The 21477-nt window shown below is 42.5% G+C and overlaps 1 protein-coding gene across 3 annotated transcripts in view; it reads right to left on the reverse strand.

Moving 5' to 3' along the window:
* Positions 1-15459: 15459 nt before the first annotated feature.
* LOC115173658 (teashirt homolog 1) overlaps positions 15460-21477 on the reverse strand; it is a 30850-nt gene continuing 24832 nt past the window's right edge. For all 3 annotated transcript variants that reach the window (XM_029731963.1, XM_029731964.1, XM_029731962.1), the window contains one exon: positions 15460-19299. In XM_029731963.1, the coding sequence (XP_029587823.1) occupies positions 15890-19299 (3410 nt within the window). In that variant the 3' untranslated portion in view covers positions 15460-15889. The remainder of the gene's footprint in view (positions 19300-21477) is intronic.

The following is a 21477-nucleotide window of genomic DNA, read 5'->3' on the forward strand; positions in this document are numbered from 1 at the left end:
AAACATAAACTTGAGAAAACAGGAAGATGGGAAAGCACGCAGGTAAAACCTGACAAGACAAGACGAACTGGCAACAGATGAACAGAGCACACGGGTATACATGCACAGGGCATAGTGGGGAAGATGGGCGACGCCTGGAGGGGGGTGGAGACAAGCACAAATACAGGTGAAACCGATCAGGATGTGACATTGTGTGCAGTATGTCAATAACAATATATGGTTTAAATCTACTATACTATCACAGAGGGCTCAACTTAATAAAAATGAGCTAGTCTTTGCTTTATGTAGAACTGGCCTTTGCATTGCTTCTAGTTATAACCAGGACACAGTGGCTTCACCATCCAACAAGCTACAAGGAGAAGGATGAATATATTAGACTTCTCTAGGGTAGGGGGCAGTATTTTGACCTCCGGATGAAAGGCGTGCCCGTAGTAAACTGCCTGCTACTCAGGCTCAGAAGGTAGGATATGCATATTATTAGTAGATTTGGATAGAAAACACTCTGACATTTCTAAAACTGTTTGAATAATGTCTGTGAGTATAACAGAACTCATACGGCAGGCAGAAACCTGAGAAAAATCCGACCAGGAAGTGTGGAAATCTGAGGTTTGTAGTTTTTCAAGTGATTGCCTATACAGTATACAGTGACTTAGGGTTCATTTTGCACTTCCTAAGGCTTCCACTAGATGTCAACAGTCTTTAGAACGTTGTTTCATGCTTCTACTGTGAATAGGGAGAGAACAAGAGCTCCTGGAAGTAGATGAGTGAGAAAATGACATGAGCTCAGAGGCGTACGTTCACGTGAGAGTTAGCTGTGTTCCTTTTCTTTTTTGAAGACATTGGAATTGTCCGGTTGGAATATTACTGAAGATTTATGATAAAAACATTCTAAAGATTGATGCTATACATCGTTTGACATGTTTCTCCGAACGTAAATAGAACTTTTTTTGACTTTTCATCGTGACATTTTGCGCGCGCTTCCTGCATTTGGAGTAGTGGACTAAACGCGCAAACAAAAATAAGGTATTTGGACATAAATGATGGACTTTATCGAACAAAACAAACATTTATTGTGGAACTGGGATCCCTGGGAGTGCATTCTGATGAAGATCATGAAAGGTAAGTGAATATTTATAATGTAATTTTTGTCATTTCTGTTGACTCCAAAATGGCGGGTATCTGTATGGCTTGTTTTGATATCTGAGCGCTGTACTCGGATTATTGCAAAATTTGCTTTCGCCGTAAAGCTTTTTTGAAATCTGACACAGCGGTTGCATTAACCTATTATGACTAGGGGGCAGTATTTTCACGGCCGGATAAAAAACGTACCCGATTTAATCTGATTATTACTCCTGCCCAGAAACTAGAATATGCATATAATTATTAGCTTTGGATAGAAAACACTCCAAAGTTTCTAAAACTGTTTGAATGGTGTCTGTGAGTATAACAGAACTCATTTGGCAGGCCAAAACCTGAGAAGATTCCAAACAGGAAGTACCCTGTAAGAGAGAGACTGAGGCTCGTGCACGAGTCGACTCCATGTTTACTTTCTCTCTCTTTGAACGAAAAAGACCACTCCCGGTCGGAATATTATCGCCTTTTTACGAGAAAAATGGCATAAAAATTGATTTTAAACAGCGGTTGACATGCTTCGAAGTACGGTAATGGAATATTTAGAATTTTTTTGTCACGAAACGCGTCGGGCGCGTAACCCTTCGTCACCCTTGGATAGTGTCTTGAACGCACGAACAAAACGCCGCTATTTGGATATAACTATGGATTATTTTGAACCAAACCAACATTTGTTATTGAAGTAGCAGTCCTGGGAGTGCATTCTGACGAAGAACACCAAAGGTAATCAAACTTTTCTAATAGTAAATCGGAGTTTGGTGAGGGTCAAACTTGGTGGGTGTCAAAATAGCTAGCCGTGATGGCTGGGCTATCTACTTAGAATATTGCAAAATGTGCTTTCACCGAAAAGCTATTTTAAAATCGGACACCTCGATTGCACAAAGGAGTTCTGTACCTATAATTCTTAAAATAATTGTTGTGTTTTTTGTGAACGTTTATCGTGAGTAATTTAGTAAATTCACAGGAAGTGTTCGGTGGGAATGCTAGTTCTGAACGTCACATGCTAATGTAAAAAGCTGGTTTTTGATATAAATAACTTGTAATAAGAACTTGATTGAACAAAACATGCATGTATTGTATAACATAATGTCCTAGGCGTGTCATCTGATGAAGATCAAAGGTTAGTGCTGCATTTAGCTGTGGTTTTGTTTTTTGTGACATTATATGCTAGCTTGAAAAATGGGTGTCTGATTATTTCTGGCTGGGTACTCTGCTGACATAATCTAATGTTTTGCTTTCACTGTAAAGCCTTTTTGAAATCGGACAGTGTGGTTAGATAAAGGAGAGTCTTATCTTTAAAATGGTGTAAAATAGTCATATGTTTGAAAAATTGAAGTTTTTGTATTTTTGAGGAATTTGTAATTCGCGCCACGCCTATCATTGGATATTGGAGCAGTTGTTCCGCTAACGGAACGTCTAGATGTAAGAGGTTGGAGAAGTGTATCTATAATTCTTTGAATAACTGTTGAATATTTTATCAACGTTTATGATGAGTATTTCTGTAAATTGATGTGCTCATTCACCGGATGTTTTGGGAGGGAAAACATTTCTGAACATTACACACCAATGTAAAATGTTTTTTTTGGATATAAATATGAACTTTATCGAGCAAAACATACATGTATTGTGTAACATGAAGTTCTATGAAGGCCATCTGATGAAGATCAAAGATTAGTGATTAATTTTAGCTGTATTTCTGGTTTTTGTGACGACTCTCCTTGCTTGGAAAATGGCTGTGTGGTTTTTCTTGTCTCGGCGCTGTCCTAACATAATCTAATATTTTGCTTTCGCCGTAAAGCCTTTTTGAAATTGGACAATGTGGTTGGATTAACGAGAAGTGTATCTTTAAAATGGGATATAATAGTTGTATGTTTGAGAAATTTGAATTATGACATTTTTGTTGTTTTGAATTTGCCGCCCTGCTATTTCACTGGTTGTTGAATAGTGTATCCCGCGGGTGGGACGCTAGCGTCCCACATACCCCAGAGAGGTTAAGCCCCACCCCTAACCCTAACGATAGGAGAATCTCAAATCGGTTTTGCTCGACTTCTCACACCCTCTTCTGTCCTCTCCTTGCCTCTTTTTGAAAAAGGTCAAAGGTAATCGAGGAGAGGTGGCGGGGAGAGGAAATGTAGAAACAATTGCGCTTGTATGAAATTAAACTCTCCTTCTCCACTCACCAAGCAAATTACATTTACAGAGAATCCCAAAATATATGTGTAAAGTGGTAAAATAAAATGTAGCTGGTTGTGCCAGGCATTTTATAGATAGAAGACAAGTAACATATCGTTTTTAAATTAGTGGATGCTTTTCTCCTCCGAGAAAACAACAGCTGATTTAAATAGGGTGGTGGATTTCAAAACGCTTCCGTGATAGGGAGCCGATAGAATACCGATGAGTTTCCTCGGTGGGGAGGAGGCTATCGAGGAGAAGAGGACATTCACCTATTAACGAATTGACACTCTCCTCGACCACTCGACCACTTATCAGTTTCCGGGTCACGCAGTAGAGGAGGACGGAGGAGTGAAGGAGAGGACAGAGTTTTGCCCGGTTGAGAATCTCAGCATCTACGGGACTGAGCCATGCCCACCACCCCTCTGATTGGTCCTCTGGTCAACTGGGACTCTATGGATGCATCTCTATAGTCAGAAGGGGTTTACTCTACTCATTTCCTTTCCTTATCTCCTGTTCTTGATCTTCACTGATCTGAAAACTGAAAGATTTGTTGTCTGCTCTTTCATTTCAGTACAGATGAAAAAGCACAATTAATAGAATTAAAAGACTTAAATATTTGTTATAAAGCACTTCGAAACAAGGACTTAAAATCAGCTGATGCTCCCCTGGCTATTTACAGGGGAGCGTCCCTGATTTGATTAATCCATTCTGCTGTAATAATATTCAAGCTCACAGAAACATGATCACCTGGGAATCTATTTGAAATAAAAAAAAGGTATGTGTGACAAAGTATTCTCAAAGTGTGACAAGCTATAGGCCTCTGTCCCTCGCAAACTTTGTTGAAGTCAGCTCTGCTGCTTCAGTCGCAAGATCTGGGACACGGCAAACTCTCGGTGGAGATGTTAGGTAAGATGAAAGTGACAAGCCAGCATCCATCTTCAACTTGTCTATTTATATTTATATTCATATTCATGAGCTATTGGACCATCGCGCCACCATGCATTTAGCATTATTGTTAAAGGTGAACTTCAGCCTCCCTCCTGGCAGCTGACAGAGAACAATGACTCTAGCTGAGTGACAAAATACCGGCAGGCCTGCGCGCTAAATCATCCACCCTGACTTGGGTGCCGCAGAAGCAGAGGAATCTCATCTGGGGGACTTGTAAATATGACTCTCTCCTTCACTTTGGCATTAAGTGGATTGTTTGTTCCCTTATTAATACATCTCTTTAAGATATATACTGTATGTATAGTAGTTACTGTAGAACTGTAGGCTGAGTTCCGAGGATATGTCCTTTAATTTATGGCCTTCCCGTTTTAACTGAGCATGTGACTCCTGCAAACTTTTATCATTGTGTCAGTGTAGAGAGGTCCACGGGCTCGTGTTGGAACTTTTGGCACGAGGGGGGGAAATGCACTCTTCATAAGCAGGAGAAGGCCGTTAACCTTTAAGCGAATGGATAATTCTAAACAGCACTGTAAAATTAATAGACTCTAAACATCAGCGTCGAAAGCAAGCAGCCTTGTCCACCACTCCATAATCCGTACAGCCGTATATCAGTGGCTCAACGCGTCCATTCATGACAGTTATGGGACATATGCTCTTAAAAAATAAACCATGACAGGACAAAGTGTTTATAGTCGTCTCTTCACACAACATCATATGCTACAGAGTGAGCTGTGAATGATTGCCCCATCTCTTAAAGTAAGCTATTACATTGTGTACTGTGCGTCAATGAGAAGAGGTGAGTCAGGCACAGTAAGTTACAGTTCGTTTAACTAAACCACTAACATTTTCCATAATATGGGAAAAGCACAATAATGAGGAAGTTGCCCTTACCTTCTTTTCGGTTCAAAGGTCACCCCCTGAATTGTAATGGTGATCTTAGTTCTCATCATACACTCCGCTTGTTACCTTTGATGAGGTCATAACGAAGCCTCTCCAGTGCCCACAAAATACCCCTTCCCCCTCTAGAGTCTTGTTACTACATCAGATAGAGGGGAGCCAGCCATGTACGTGACCCCAGATATACATTATGCATAGATAGACTGATGGATGAGGATGGAGAAAAAACAGAGTGCCTTCAAAGGGACAAGGCGTCAGGGATGTCAATGATGTCGGCAGCACCAGCGGCAGGGATACATATCAACATTGCTCCATCAATTTCAAATCAATGGGACATGTTTGTACATACTGTGCGTGCATCTGGTAGGATGCAAGTGAGGTTCAGCCTGGTTCTCAGTATGGATGTATGACAATGTATCACTATTTTAGTTAACTTTTGCAGACAATTGCTGTTCCGATAGGGAAACATACTGTAAATTTGATCAGTCAAAGTTATTGTTGACTCTTATTATTGTTGACTGCAGTTATGGAAAGTGTGTATGACTACCTATCTGGGTTTGTATACGACCATCCATTGAAGAAGGAAGTTCTGTCCGCCATCTCCTCCCGTCATCCCCTCTGGAGTCCCTTCCCCGCGAGATTTCACCTGACAGCACTGCTGTACATAGAAACGCCTTCACCTCTCAACATTATGCGGATGCATCGTCCGTGGTTCGAGTGAGCCTCGTTCGACAAGTGTCAGCAGCTTGCAGGTTTTCGGCTAATGATGCCACACTGGCTAGCCCGCTGCCCCTCCGTAGGCTCCCGCAACCAAGATACGTCCATCTCACTGATTAAAAACAAAACCAACCCCCCACAAAAAAAGCAGGAGGGAACATGAACGAACCACTGTCAAGTCAGACTTGATGAGGACACAAGATCTGTGTCACCTGAATTTACAGGCATAATTATGACAGCCGAGTTGTGATCGCCCGTCTGGGACGTGTCACTTTTTGGAGTTTGTGCTTATTCTCATGCAAATTATGTCAGGAATCAGGATTGGACAGAATGTGAATGAAACTCTAGACGTTACGGGACCCACCACAATGTCCAAGGCTTATATACCAACCATGTGACAGCAGTTTCTCTTGTACCTTGGGGGGTTGGAAAACACATAGACATTCAAATCGGGCAACCTGTGCCAGGAATAGTCCCACATAACAAGGGAATGTCGACAGAACAATGTTTTGAACCTCAGACTACGAGATAGTACGAGCCATCTCTTTTCCTCAGGCCCTGAAGGCTAAATCTACATTTCCTATACACAAATGGGGAAAGAGCTATCTCTGTTATTACTGATGTACACAGGCAACTTTTTTCCTCCTCTTATCAATTTAAGATTTGATTGCTAGAGGAATCCCACCGCAGCAGTAGTAGCTTTTGTTGGCCGTGGAGGCCCTATGCAATTACAGACTGAGGAAATATTATTCAGCCCGGGTGCAATTCAATCATTTAGACTCGAATGCATGGAAATATATACCAATCTAACCACAATGCATGTGGACTGAGGGAAGAATACATAAATTAAACATAACAAATGTATTTCTTCTCATTGTTTGTACATGAGATGGTATATCCCGTCAGTCAGAAATAATAATGGCTTATTCAGTCACTTCTAGGTAAACTAAGACAAAATAAAGGTAAAATAAAAAGTAAAGCTACTCAACGATGAAGAGGTATGCTTTCAGTTGCTTCCAACAGTGACTGATGCCAAAGCAAAGATGCCGTCGTCTGTCATCACCGCACACCTGCGGGTCCTCATAGAGGACGGGCATCATCAAGAAAAGCGTCTGATAGATTTCGAAAACACGGTTTGGCAGCAATCATTATTCTCCAAAGAGATTATTTTGTCACATCTCCATTCTTCATGAGCGTTAGACTCACCCTGATGAATAGCGGCTGCGCTCTATCTCCGAACACGGCTTACTTTTGACAGGGACACAACACTTTACAAGATGGCTCTCGAGTGACTGGGACGATTTCAGCAGGGAAAGATGTGTCAACTAGCATTGGAATTAACTCTCTGTCCGACATGAAGGGTCTTTTTGAGTTTTGAGTCTTCATTTTCTATCTTCAGGCCTGGAGGCCAGGAAATGGCAATGGATAGATCAGCCATATTCAACAGCGGTTCAAATCCGAACCCAGAACAGGGTCATTACAGCCCACCGGTTCCGACAAAAAAAAAAGGATTGAAAGTTGGTGGTTTGTTACTATGGCAATAAATTACAATATCTGTCATAATTGTCGTAATGGACAGACCAAGGCGCAGCGGGTAAAGTGCTCATACTTAATTTATTCGATAAAAACACTTAAACAAAATAAACAAACGACGAAAGCCAGTTCCATAAGGCATCCAGGCTATACAGAAAATAACCACCCACAAAACACAAGTGAAACAAACCTCAACTAAATATGGCCTCCAATTAGAGACAATGACAACCAGCTGCCTCTAATTGGAGGTCCTACCAAAAACCCAACATAGAAATAGAAAACTAGATTTAAACATAGAAATAGAAAACATAGAACCTAACCCAAAAACACCAAAACAAACACCCCCTGCCACGCCCTGACCAAACTACAATGACAAATAACCCCTTTTACTGGTCATGACGTGACAATATCCATCCGGACCATTGCCACCTAGGAAATGTGTGCGACTGGGCCATCTCAAATAGTAGTTGAGTACCTGGGATAGATGATGGAAGTAGAAAGAAGTTAGCAACTAATCGTCTAGAATATGATAGGATCATAGCAACGATGCGGAGTGCATGATGGTGTACGTTTTAGGACATCCGTACTCACTATGACACAAGTCCCTACTGAGATATAGGTGAGTACATGTTGTTTAACACTGTGGTAAGTCTGGCAGGTGATGAGTGGAAGGAGAGCACGGAAATATAAGATGAGTGACATGAGGTTGTTGATATTATTTACAGTTTCCTTTTGTATTCATTTTGTAAGGAGGAAATGAATGTACAACGATATGTCTGCCACAAGTCTCAATCCTTTACATTCCCTGTCCAATTGTCTGGCCACCAATACATCATGGAAACGTGATATTTTGAAGAAAAAAAAAAGTCTAATTCATTTGCAGCACATTGCAGTGCTCGGACTCAAGATTTTTCATTTTGAATATTGTAAGTTGTAAAAACAAATAGAATTCATGATGCCTTCTGCTGTAAACACCCTTTTTTTAACATCATATTTATGCTGTGGTCTTGTAGGGTAATGTTGATGACATCTAGCCAATTTATTTATCTGTTTGTTTTACAGCAACAACAACAAAAATGGAATCGCAAGAGAACAAACAAAACATTGTCTGACTGACAGTGATATTGACGGGCTGTGTTTGTGTGATGACAGCTCTTCCACAAGACGAGCAAAGGACATCTAGGAAAACCTCTATTCATATTTCCTGTGGTTGAAAGCAATGCTGGTGCATGTGTAAACATCAGGATAGTTTCATTGTTAATTCTGTGATTTTGCTTTTCTATCATGTGTGTGTGATCACAGGAGGTTGGTGGCACCTTAATTGGGGAGGACGGGCTCGTGGTAATGACTGGAGCGGAATTAATGGAATGGTATCAAATACATCAAACACATGGTTTCCAGGTGTTTGATGTCATTCCATTTGCTCCATTCCAGCCATTATAATGAGCCATCCGCCCCTAGCCATCCGCCCCTATAATGAGCCATCCACCCAGACCATGGGTTTAATGGCCTTGAGCGTTTGTTAGAGCCTGCCTGGTCCTGTGGTCCACTTATCAAGTTCCCTTTATACATGAAGTTGCTGGTTGAGTGGTATAGTCCAGGGTTTCCTGGACATTTCAGAATTTCTCCAATATGTTTGTTCCATTTAAGAATATTTCCACCTGTTTGTACCAACTGAACAAACCCCCAGATGTTAGTTTTCCAAAGCAGGCTTTACCCCAATGTTTATGTCTCATGTTGCCTCACAACTTTTCTTCTGTGACTTAAATCCCTTAGTATGTGTTTGTTTTCTTTTATGACTTCCACGTACTGAACACAAGCTGCTAGGCACCTCGGTTCCTTATTGTTTTGTATGAAGCGCCTCAGGCGAATGTACAAGAGATGTGTGGGGTGGCAGTACTGTGTGTCATCTTAAATACCGTCCGGAAGAAACCTGCCATGCCCCCTTTATCAAGTCCCCAGGTGGCTCAGAAAAATTGGAGGCTTAATTTTATAATACACCTGAAACTGTTAAGTCCCTCACAAATCCTGATTTTAATGACAATACCCCTTATTCTCTGTATTTCGGTGAGAGAAGTGACTAAGCCTGCTGTATATTCCTATTTCCTCTGGTAAGTTAAATTTGAAGCTATTCCTACTAGGATTAAATGTGCTGAGCGTCAGGTTTTTGAGTTCTGATTTTCCCAAGTAGTCAGATGTTATTGACAAAGAAACTCATCTCTTACTGTAATATACAATGTGTATGTTACCAGTTCCATCTAACTCAATCATTGGATTGGGCAGAGGATATTAGACATTGCAATCATCAAAATAACAAGTTTATTTCTCCACCAGTCAGACTGTGGTAAATCTGATACTATTTAACCAATGATTTGCTGCATATGACGTACATAACACTTGTGACTATGTTATGACATCTGTCATTACCAATCCATGACATTCAACAGAGATTCGTAATATTATTAGATTGGCTGATGTGTACGGTTTTGGACAACTGTATTTGTCCATTCAAGTAAAAGAGTGTTTGAGATGATCGTGCACTCAATGCATATTTGCTCTCATACCCATTATTGTTATTTTTTTCTGTGGCCCCGTGTCCATGGCCCGTAATTGAGTTGAAAGGAGTAAACTTTGGTTTCCCGAAAGGAAACTGACATTTACCAAATAAGCGGGAGGCCCACGAATCCCCCCGGAATCCATTTGGGGATCGCACGAGGCAAAGCCATGCAAATCTGCTTAAACTGTGCCTATCTCCGAATGTTGCTGTCTGCTCCACAGGTAGCTGCATTATGGCGTTACTTACGATTACAGTGATTTACATAGTCTAAGTACTAGGACCATGCTAAGATCCTTAACAAAAGGGGGAGGCTATCACCAGAACCAGCAAAGTGCTATCTGCTATGAGAAGATAGAGATTAGCCCTTTCCTGCAGTCAATGACCAAAAGCGCCCTCTTTGGCCTCATTAGGAAAATCTGGCGTTTCTATATATTTCAGTCTTCTGTGATGTATATAAAGTGTATTATTGGTATGCAAACTCAAATTGTTATACATTTCAACTCTATATCTGACATGGTACAGGTGTCTTCTTTCTTTAACCCTCTTAAAGGTCAAAAATGACCCGCCACTATGTTTAACAGCAGAGAAAAACCCCTAAATGATATTTTTTCAACTTGAAATTTGATGACTTTTCCTAGAGTGACCCCAACATTAGAAAATAAGAAACAGTGCCTTTGTTCATATTTCCATGAAAGCTGTACACAACCAGGGTACAAAGATTGTCTTCGGGTCAAAATCATTTACACACCACAAAAACCGCTACTGATTGACTGAGATCAGTCATCGTGAGGACAGGAAGTCAGCCATCATCCTGGACTACAACCACAACAAAGGAGACGTGGACAACCTGGACAAGGTGATTGAAACTTACAGCTGCAGGAGGATGACTGCCCGCTGGCCCCTGGTCATCTTCCATAACATAATTGATGTGTCCTTATACAATGCCTTTGTGATATGGTACAAGATCAACCCTACCTGGATGCCTGATAAGCAGAACAAGAGGAGGGTGTTCCTGGAGCAGCTGGGAAAGGCACTTGTAACCCCACACATTCAAAGAAGGGAGCGCCTCCCCCACACAGCAGCCACTGCAGTGCTTGTGAAAGCTGTTCAGGGGGCTGAATCTTGTCCTGATCCACCGGAGGCTGCAGCTGGGGCAGGCAAGAGGAGGAGATGCCAATTTGCCCCCCAAAGAAGGACTGTAAAACAAATACTATGTGCTGCACATGTCAGAAATACATCTGCAAAGTCCATGCACACACACTTGCACACTGTCCTACATGTGCTTATTAGAGTTGATTGATTGATTGATTTTGTTTTGTATCTATTATCTTAGTTTATTCTTATTTATTGCCATCGTTTATACACCTTGTGGGTGGGGGCAATGGTTAAAAAAAATGGGAGAAGACTAGTATTTGTAGTTGAATTCCTCATTGTACAGTATATATTGTAAGAATATATCACAATATTGCCAAAAAAGTTCAAGACTTGTTTCCCTTCAATAAAATGCATTCAAAACTACCTTCTGCACATTTCTGCTACTTTCTTAGGCTATACAAGTGCTATCTCTTGCTAAAATGTATGTTTACACCTATGCAGTACCTTTAGCAATAATAATGATAATAATATTAAACATCTACTAATATTAAACATCTACTAAAAATGAGTTGTGTCCACTGATTAAATGCAGTCTTTCTGCATTGTGAAGAGGGAAAACCCAGATATTCCCAAAGTTTGTGATGAATGACAGGTTGTTTCTTCATGCAAAATAGATGTGGGGTTTAAAATTCAATTAAGCTGCTTTATTTTAGGGGTTTAGTGAAGGCGGCTCATTTGTTACCCTTAGGACAAGGGGAGTATACAGAATGTTAAGACTACACAAGGGTTAAGCACATAACCATGTGTGTAAGGTGAATCCCTCTGTGTGACCCTAATTTAGCCCACTGCAGTAAAAGGATAACAGGCGCTATGGTGCTAAAATCACTAGTATCTCGACTCCATTGTCAATATGAATCTCTTCAAAGTGCAGCTTGTTTTTTGCTGGTCCAGGAGACAAATCCCCTCGTTGCTGTGACTCTACTAATGCTCATTGGTGTGTGTCATCAAGAGGCTAACACACAAAATATACAATGTGAAATAGTCAATATGAGTGTGTCTAATCAGTGATAGACAAACTACATACGAAAGGTAATGTCTTGACCACTTAAAACACATTTTTGCTGAGGGTCTGGTTACCTTCAAGCCGAGAATTGATATATCCTCTAAGAATAAATCAATGTTTTCCTGATGCTACATTGCCTTGTTAAACAAATCTCCAAGATAAATAACAAAGCAGAATACAGGTTTAAAGTTTATTTTACAATTGCAGAAACAAAACAATACTTTCATGATTTAGAGGATAGAATTTTGAACAGTATTAATGATACAACATTGAAATGTATAATTTCTTGTGCATTGCATGTTTATTTTGACATACAGTACCATGCACCAGAAGAGATGCCTGCGTAGTTACATTTAATCATGTAAACCACACTGAAGGACCTACTTTTCATTGAAAAAAAGGACATGTTCTGGCTCTACAGTATATATACAGTATACAGTGGCATCGGAAACTATTCAGACCCCTTGACTTTTTCCACATTTTGTTACGTTACAGCCTTATCCTAAAATGGATTAAATAAAAATCCTCAGCAATCTACACACAACACTCCATAATGACAAAGCAAAAACAGGTTTTTAGATTTTTTTTGCAAAAAAACTTATTCACATAAGTATTCAGACCCTTTCCTATGAGAATTGAGCTCAGGTTTATCCTGTTTCCATTGATCATCCTTCAGATGTTTCTACAACTTGGAGTCCACCTGTGTAAAATTCAATTGATTGGACATGATTTGGAAAGGCCCAAACATGTCTATATAAGGTCCCACAGAGCAAAAACCAAAAACCAAACCAAACGAATTGTCCGTAGAGCTCCAAGACAGGATTGTGTTGAGGCACAGATCTGGGGAAAGGTACCAAAAAAATTATGCAGCATTGAAGGTTCCCAAGAACACAGTGGCCTCCATCATTCTTAAATGGAATAAGTTTGGAACCACCAAGACTCTTCCCGGCCAAACTGAGCAATCGAGGGAGAAGGGCCTTGGTCACGGAGGTGACCAAGAACCCGACAGAGCTCCAAAGTACCTCTGTGGAGATTGGAGAACCTTCCAGAAGGACAACCATCTCTAAAGCACTCCACCAATCAGGCCTTTATGGTAGAGTGGCCAGACGGAAGCCACTCCTCAGTAAAAGGCACATGACAGTCCGCTTGGAGTTTCCCAAAAGGCACAAAAAGATTCTCAGACCATGAGAAACAAGATTCTCTGGTCTTGATGAAACCAAGATTGAACTATTTGGCCTGAATGCCAAGCATCACTTCTGGAGGAAACCTGGTACCATCCCTACGGTGAAGCATGGTGGTGGTAGCATCACGCTGTGGGGATGTTTTTCAGCGGCAGGGACTGGGAGACTAGTCAGGATCGAGGCAAAGATGAATGGAGCAAAGTACAGAGATATCATTGATGAAAACCTACTCCAGAGCACTCAGGACCTCAGACTGGGGCGAAGGTTCACCTTTCAACAGGACAACGACCCTAAGCACACAGCCTAGACAACGCAGGAGTGGCTTTACTCTGAATGTCCTTGAGTGGCCCAGCCAGAGCCCGTACTTGAACATCTCTGGAGAGACCCGAAAATAGCTGTGCAGCAACGCTCCCCATCCAACCTGACAGAGCTTGAGAGGATCTGCAGAGAAGAATGGGAGAAACTCCCAAAATACAGGTGTGAAAAGCTTGTAGCATCATACACAAGAAGATTCTAGGTTCTAAGATTATAGATTCCGTAATCGCTGCCAAAGGTGCTTCAACAAAGTACTGAGTAAAGGGTCTGAATACTTATGTAAATGGGATATTTCAGTTTATTTGTAATAAATTAGCAACATTTTACAAAATCCTGTTTTTGCTTTGTAATCATGGGGTATTATATGTAGATTGATGAGGGGAAAAAAATATTTAATACATTTTAGAATAAGGCTGTAACCTACCAAAATGTGGAAAAAGTCAAGGGGTCTAAATACTTTCTGAAGGCACTGTATATACTATTTATACCTATATATAGTTAATTGTATATTTTTTCCCATATTTCTCTATAAAATGACAATATAAAAATGCACACAGTACAAATGTTGAGCTGCAGCAAATAGCAAGATATGACATACATTTACACACGCTTGCTGATCATTTATGTATGTATCCTTTTTAAACTTAATTTACAAGTTGAAACTGAAACTGCACACAATTCAAAGAAATGTGGTATCAAAGCAAATATTTCAATACCACCATTAAATAATACTTGATTAGGGAAACAAATACTGTATGCAGAGAAAAGCAAAACAAATGAGTATTCTGTTCTTTCTGTAGTTTGCCATTTGACCTACATATCATCCTTTAAAATGTTATATCCCTTATGCAATGTTGAGGTGATCAGGAGAAGAGAGAGTCTAAATGTCATCTTGCCATGGAGTTTATTTTAACAACCCTAATGTGTACCTCATCATAGTACCCCAAAAGCACTTATGTAAAGTGCATAAATCCTAATTCATTTTTTATTAGTTGTAAACAGCTAAACACCTTCATATCAATCATATATTTGCAGAATTTGTGGTTTTGTTAAAAAAAAATGTAAATGTTAGTTTCATCTTAAAGGGATACTTTGTGATTTTGGAAATTATGCCCTTTATCTATACTGAATGAAAATATAAACGCAACATAAAGTAACATGCAACAATTTAAAAGATTTTACTGAGTTACAGTTCATATACGGAAATCAGTCAATTTAAATAAATTCATTAGGCCCTAATCTATGGATTTCACACGACTAGGCATGGGTGGGCTAGTTGGAAGCCAGGCCCAGCCAACCTGAATTAGTTTTTCTGTATTAAAGCCCTTTTTCACAAAAGGGCTTTAATACAGACAGAAATACCCCTCCCAGACGATCCCACAGGTGAAGCTGAATGTGGAGGTCCTAGGCTGGTGTTGTTACACTTTGTCTGTGGTTGTGAGGCCAGTTGGACAAACTGCTAAATTCTCTAAAACAACATTGGAGGTTGGCTTATGGTGGAGAAATGAATATTATATTATCTGGCAACAGCTCTGGTGGACATTCCTGCAGTCAGCATGCCAATTGCACACTCCCTCAAAACTTGGGACATCTGCGGCATTATGTGACAAAATGGCACATTTTAGAGTGGCCTTTTATTGTCCCCACCACAAGGTGCACCTGTGTAATGATCATGCTATTTAATCAGCTTCTTGATATGCCACACCTGTCAGGTAAATGGATTATCTTGGCAAAGGAGAAATGCTCACTAACCGGGATGTAAACAAATGTGCGCACAACATTTTTGAAAATAATATGGAACATTTCATGGATATTTTATTTCAGCTCATGAAACATGGGACCAACACTTTACATGTCGCGTTTATATTTTTGTTCAGTGTACTTCCCCAGAGTCAGATGAACTAGCATGCTAGCAGATACTCACAGACCTCCAGTCATTGCGCTAACGCTAGGTAGCATCGGCTCGAGAAACTACCTCAAAGGTATCCACGAGTTCATCGGACTCTGGGGAAGTAGATAAGTAGCCTCATTGCCAAAATCCCAAAGTATGCCTATAATTCACTGAAAAACATGCACAGACAAAAGATCATATAAATAACCTGCAAAATGTGTGTTCAATTTAAAAATTAAATAAAATCCAAAACAGAACATGGCCCAGTTTTATGACAGCAGTTACTTCGGACTGATTCCAAAGTCTCAGTTAAGATGCAGTGCAGTATTGAGATATAGTGCAACGATTCAGTAATCAGTCATATCATCAGCTTTTGTCCAGCTCATTTATGCTTTGTCAAACTTTTCTAGTTCAGTGACAAAGATCAGGTGGTCCTCCGGAGACTTGCCATGCGTTTTGCTAAGGTGCAGTTTGACTGCATGCTTGCTGACAAAGGTCCGATTGCACAGCTTACACTGAAATACAGAGCATGAGTCTTCCTCATTAAGTCCCAGGGAACTGAACGTTTTCTCCGTTATCATTCTGGTAACTGCCTGCTGCTCTCTAAGGTGATCTATGGAAAGCTTTGAGATGTCCTTCATGCTGAAGCCTAAGTGGGACTCCAAATGATTTATGTAAGAGGAAGGAGTCCTAAACTGAGAGGCACAGTCACTGCAGAGAAACAGGGGCTGGCCCGAGTCAATGTTTTTCAGGAATTTTGTCCCGCCTGTCCGCCTCAGCTGGTACTTGACATTGGCCAGCCAATGGGAGATCGTGGTCATGGAGAGACCAGTGAACTTGCAGATATGGACACGCTCCTGGGGGCCTAGGTCAGTCATGACGAACTTGCCGTCAGACGTCTCCCGGAGACAGGAGGTAAACTGGGCCTGAAGGATGAGGAGGTGCTGAGGATTCCAGTTGGACTGCCGGCCTTTCCTTTTCTGGAATGCAGAGAGCTCCTCTAAGCCATCCTCGAAGGCGCTGTTGTCCGCGTCAGATTTCTCAGAGATGGAGGATGGGGTGGACGATTTCGGTGTCAGACGGCCGGTCAGGTTCTTGACCATGTCGGAGATGTCCATCAAAGCATTTTCCCGTAAAGGGGACGAGAGAGATTCAGACAAGCTTGAGAGAATAGGCCTGTTGCTGTTATTGGTATTACAGTTGTTATTGTTGTTCGGCGTAGTGGAGGTGCTGTTAGCGGTGCGTCCATTCGTGTTTTTGGATTTTGTCAAGTCCATGGGCTGGTCATCATTGTCATAGAATCGATTGATTGACTCAACTTGCTTGACCCGATTGGAGTTGTTCATGGGCTTCTCCATCATGTTGTTACTGATCTTGTACAGCATTGCCAGAGGGTCTAGAAAGGGGGTGGCTGTCTTTGAGGCCTTTCCCAAGTGATTGTTCATGATGGACTGCAACGCACTGAGAGGGTTGACAAAAGACTGCTCGGGTGAATGATCTGTGATGATTCCCAAGCTGTTACAGCCATTGCTGACTACCGTTTTTGGCACATCTGTTCCGTTCTTCATTGGCGGATCCGCTTTGCTGTCTTTTGCCTCTCCCTCTCTGCTTCTAGGCTCGCTCTTATCCTCTACATCAATGTTTTTCACCGGCTTGTTGAGGCTCTCCGGCATGGGTGACCCCTTCCTCTCCTTGGACAGTGGGGACGGTGACTTGGTAGAGCTCGCTTTGCATTTACTTTCTGAGGTCTTCTCGTCCTTCTCCTTTTTCACAGAGACCTTCCCTGTGACTTTTTCCACCAGCTCCTCCATGGCCAGCACATTGTTCTTGTGGCTTGGAGGTGGGGAATGGCTGATCGGTGAATGGATCAGATTGCTGGAGTCAGAGGCCATCACCTTCAAGCTGCTAGTGCTGAACAAGGGTTGAACCACCTGGACACTCTGCATGGAGGACTTCAGAGACCCCTGGAGCTGGTAGGCAGCGTGGATGCTAGGGTAGCCAGCACCACCCCAGGTGGGCGTCCCAGTCTGGGCCTTGCTGATTGCACTTGACACTGTGAACTCTAAGGACTTCAGGATATCCAGACCTCCTTTGGGAGTCTCTTCCAGGTCTTCCTCTGTGAGATACTTGTAATGTCTAGCCTTGCCAGCTTTCTCACTTTTCTCAGTCAGATCCTCTTTCTCTTCTTGGATCTTAGTCTCTGGTTCACTCATCTCCATTTTCTCCTCGTGTTCCTCCCTTTTCTCTTCAGTGTGGGAGGAGAGCAGGAGAGGAGAATCGGGCTGTGACTTCACATTGGGCGCAGGGAGTCGTGTAGAGGTCGGCGGGAGAGGAATGGACTGTATCTTTTCCTCAATCAGTGGGTCAAACACCAACTGCTTCCCCTTTTTGGACGCTGTGTTGGTCACTTTCAAAAAGTGTCCTGTGACCATCATGTGGGCTGTCAGTTGTTGCAGGGTGTCGTGGGAACTCCCGCACTCCATGCATTTGAGGATCTGGGCCTTGCGAGCCTCAAACTGCCAGGTGTAACTGGCGCCATTTTGGTAGCCGTAGCGGTTATTCGCTGTGACATAGGGGTTAACCACTTTCTGGTCTTTCATGGTCTCCCCCAGGTGTACACCAGGTGTGTTGTGGATAGACTCTGGTGAGCACGGGGACACCAAGTCCTGAAATGCTCTTTTTCTGGTAGGTGGCACCAGCTTTGAGGTGAGGGCTGGCATGGGTTCTTTGAGAGGCACTTTCTGGTAGTGTTTTGTTTTGATCATGTGGACGCTCAGGTCCTGCAGGGATTCAAAGGAGTGGCCGCAGTACATGCACTTGAGAACCTTTTGAGCGTCCTCCTTGCCTTCCATCTCCATGAGGGAGCGCTTACGGGGCTTGGACCACCTCTTTCCCCGCTCCTCCTCCTTGTCCTTGTTATCATCACGGTAGTGGCCTGACTCATTCATGTGTACCGTGAGCCCCACCAGCGTGTCATAGGCTCCGCTGCAGTCCTTGCACCGGAACTTGCTGGCACCGGTGAACACCGGGCCATAGAGCTTATTGTTCTGCCGGTACAGCTGCACAGTGCTGAAGAGGCTCGGCTCGGGAAGGAGGTTATATGGTGTATGCTGCAGGGTTTTGGCCAAAGCAGCTTGGTGCCAGTCATAGGTCACTCCACCGGTGCTGCCAGTGCTGACACCAGTGCCATTGTTGTTAGTGTTAGCGGTGCTTGTAGCGGTAATGTTGCTGGTTGTGTTGGTAGGGGCAGAGGTGTTGCTGCTGCTGTTGGTGTGGTTATTATTGTTCACAAGTCTGATAGTATTACTGTTGGCGATACCGTTGCTCCCCTTGTGGCTGCTTCCATTGCTGTTGCTGATCACACTGATGACCTTGTTGCTGTTGCTGTTACTTCTTAGCATGTCCTTGGTGATGCTGGACCAAGAGGCGTCCGAGATCAGGTTTGCATAGACGGCTTTCATCTGCGCCAGGCTGTCCTGCAGAGACAGGCCATTGGGGATCTTGAGGTGGTCTACTCCTCCTTTGACTGCCTCCTCCTTATCCAGTCCGTCCTTGGAGCGAGTGCTCTGGAAGTCGATAAGCTGGTCGCTGGTATCGCTGAGAGGAGAGGCGTAGCCGGCGTCGGGGTTGGTGCCATTGCTGAACGGGGAGTTCTGAAAGCTGAATTGGTCCCCGGCGTCGTCATCCTCATTGCAGAGGTACTCGCCGTCCTGTCCATCCAAGGAGAGCCCATCATCTTGCAGGTGCTCCTCATCGATCTTGTCATCAGCCTTAAATTCGTCCTCGTCCCCATAAGCTGAAAAACACAAAATGAGAGAAAAAAAGGGACATCAGGCAGGCAACTCATTGGGGCAGAACATTCATAATGGCACCACTCAAATTGGTCAGATGTGTCCACCTGATGTGTATAAAGATTCTCGATGTTTGTATCCCATAATGTGCGTTTAATGTGTGTATACCATGCATGCATGCGTGTATCTCTGAACGTGTAAAGAGTGGGTGAGCGTCATGATTCTTAAGAGATTTTTGTCAATAGTCCTGGCGGAGGACACAGCTTTGCAATTATAAAGTGGCAAACATCGATATCTTGACTATGATAGATAGTCCCCTTCGCTGTGCGGCCTAACGAAGGTATCGAACATTACGGCTCAGCAAGGGTAAAGGAGAACACAGATGACCAAGATAAATATTTCCCCTTGAGTTCAAAAACTAGGGACACAAGCAAAATTCTACATGATGGAAAACCAGTTCCCAAAGCAGAAGATGTATATTAATCAACACAGAGTCCACTTGACAAAAAAGGTCAGTAGCCTACATACAGCATGTTAGAACTCTCGTTTGTTGCTTTGTAGTGCTGTAATGTCTTAACTCCAAGTTATCATACACTATATAATATTGATGTACACTGCTGAATACAAATATACAAAAAAAAAAGTTCACAGTCCTAAATCCTATCCTTCAAATGATTAGACTGCCCAGTTAAAAAGGTGACCACCACAGCCACAAGCCAGTTCATGTACTAAAATGGCTTCCTCTTCTAGTTGGAGGGCACTGACTCTCTCTTGACTTTGATCCAGTCTCTGCTACCACTGTGCCACTCACACCCTGCCCGTCAAGTGTGCAATAAGTGGGTGAGCATGCCAGGCCTTCGGCTGGGCTGGCGTAGAGTTGGCATAGGCAGTGGACTCCTCACAGCGTGGCGCGTGGAAATCGCCGGTGGAAATGACATGACATGTTGTCACCATCCATGCTGTACTAGTTCTCAGGGAGCGGAGTGTGGCGGCTTCCGGGGGGGGAGGGGAAACAGAATATTACCCATAGAGGATGTGACTTCTGAGTATACTTTCTCTTTCTCCACTCAGACTCCTATATCAAGGTTCATCTGCATACTATTTTGAAGTACACTATTAAAAAAAATAATAATCTGAATTGAGGAAAAACTACACCAGTTATTTTTTCTTCAACACCAAAACAATCATGCAGTCCTTATGTGGCCTTTCATCAGATAAAGAAGAGATAATAGGTAACAACAGCATGGCTATGGTATGTGTCTAATGAAACTGCATTTTCCTCTGGCATTCACATTTTTAAGTGTTGTCAGCCTCGAAAAGGGAATAACGGAACTCTTTGTCAGGGCACGACAAGATAGAAAAGACACGCCATTTACTTTAATGACCATTAAGGAAAGTGAATGAAAGCCACGTGACTGAGTACTTAACAAGGCACTACCTGTGTTGATCAGCTGCCCGGGTGGCTATCTTTAATGGAAGACAACATGAGATTGCAACCCCTGGAGCCATGCAGGAATCATGGCAGACATTTTACTTTGAGAATAAGCCTATAACCAGCGTCAACCGTCTCTCAAGTAGAAATCCAGGCCTTCTGGACTTTGAGACAATGTCAGACTTCAACTGTCTCTAAACTGCACTAAGTAGCGAATAAATTTTTTTGTAGAGGAACAAATTTCCAAACAATCAAATGTGTTCCAATTTCACAATATTACGTCACGTTTCACTCGATATGAAAACGTGCTGTATCTACATTACATACGTTCCATATTGTAATGGCAATCGTAAAGGAGAAACACTGTAAATAGAGAGAAGGACAGCGAGAGCGAGGGGGAAAGAGCGAGTGAAAGAGAGACAGAGACAGACAGATGGAGACAGTGCTCGGGCAGTTCACTCTATCCTTCCCCATAAGATGCTTGTCCAAGGTGCCAGTATCAGTCTCTAGCGAGGAGGCAGATGTGCTGTCAGCTCCTGGCCTGTGCATGCCGCTCACGCCCATAATCGGAGAAGACTTAATACCTGATGTTTGTGAGCTGCCGTTTACTGCTGCCTGAGAGAAGCTGCAGGGCCATAAGCAACTGTGACTACTGTGTGTGTGTGTGTGTCTCTGTCTGCGTGTGTGCTGGTATAAATGTGTACGAACATCCAACTCTAGCGTGTACTGTATACACACAAAAAGGTAATAC

The sequence above is a fragment of the Salmo trutta genome, chromosome 34 (genome assembly GCF_901001165.1).
Source record: "Salmo trutta chromosome 34, fSalTru1.1, whole genome shotgun sequence".
Taxonomy (NCBI): Eukaryota; Metazoa; Chordata; class Actinopteri; order Salmoniformes; family Salmonidae; genus Salmo; species Salmo trutta.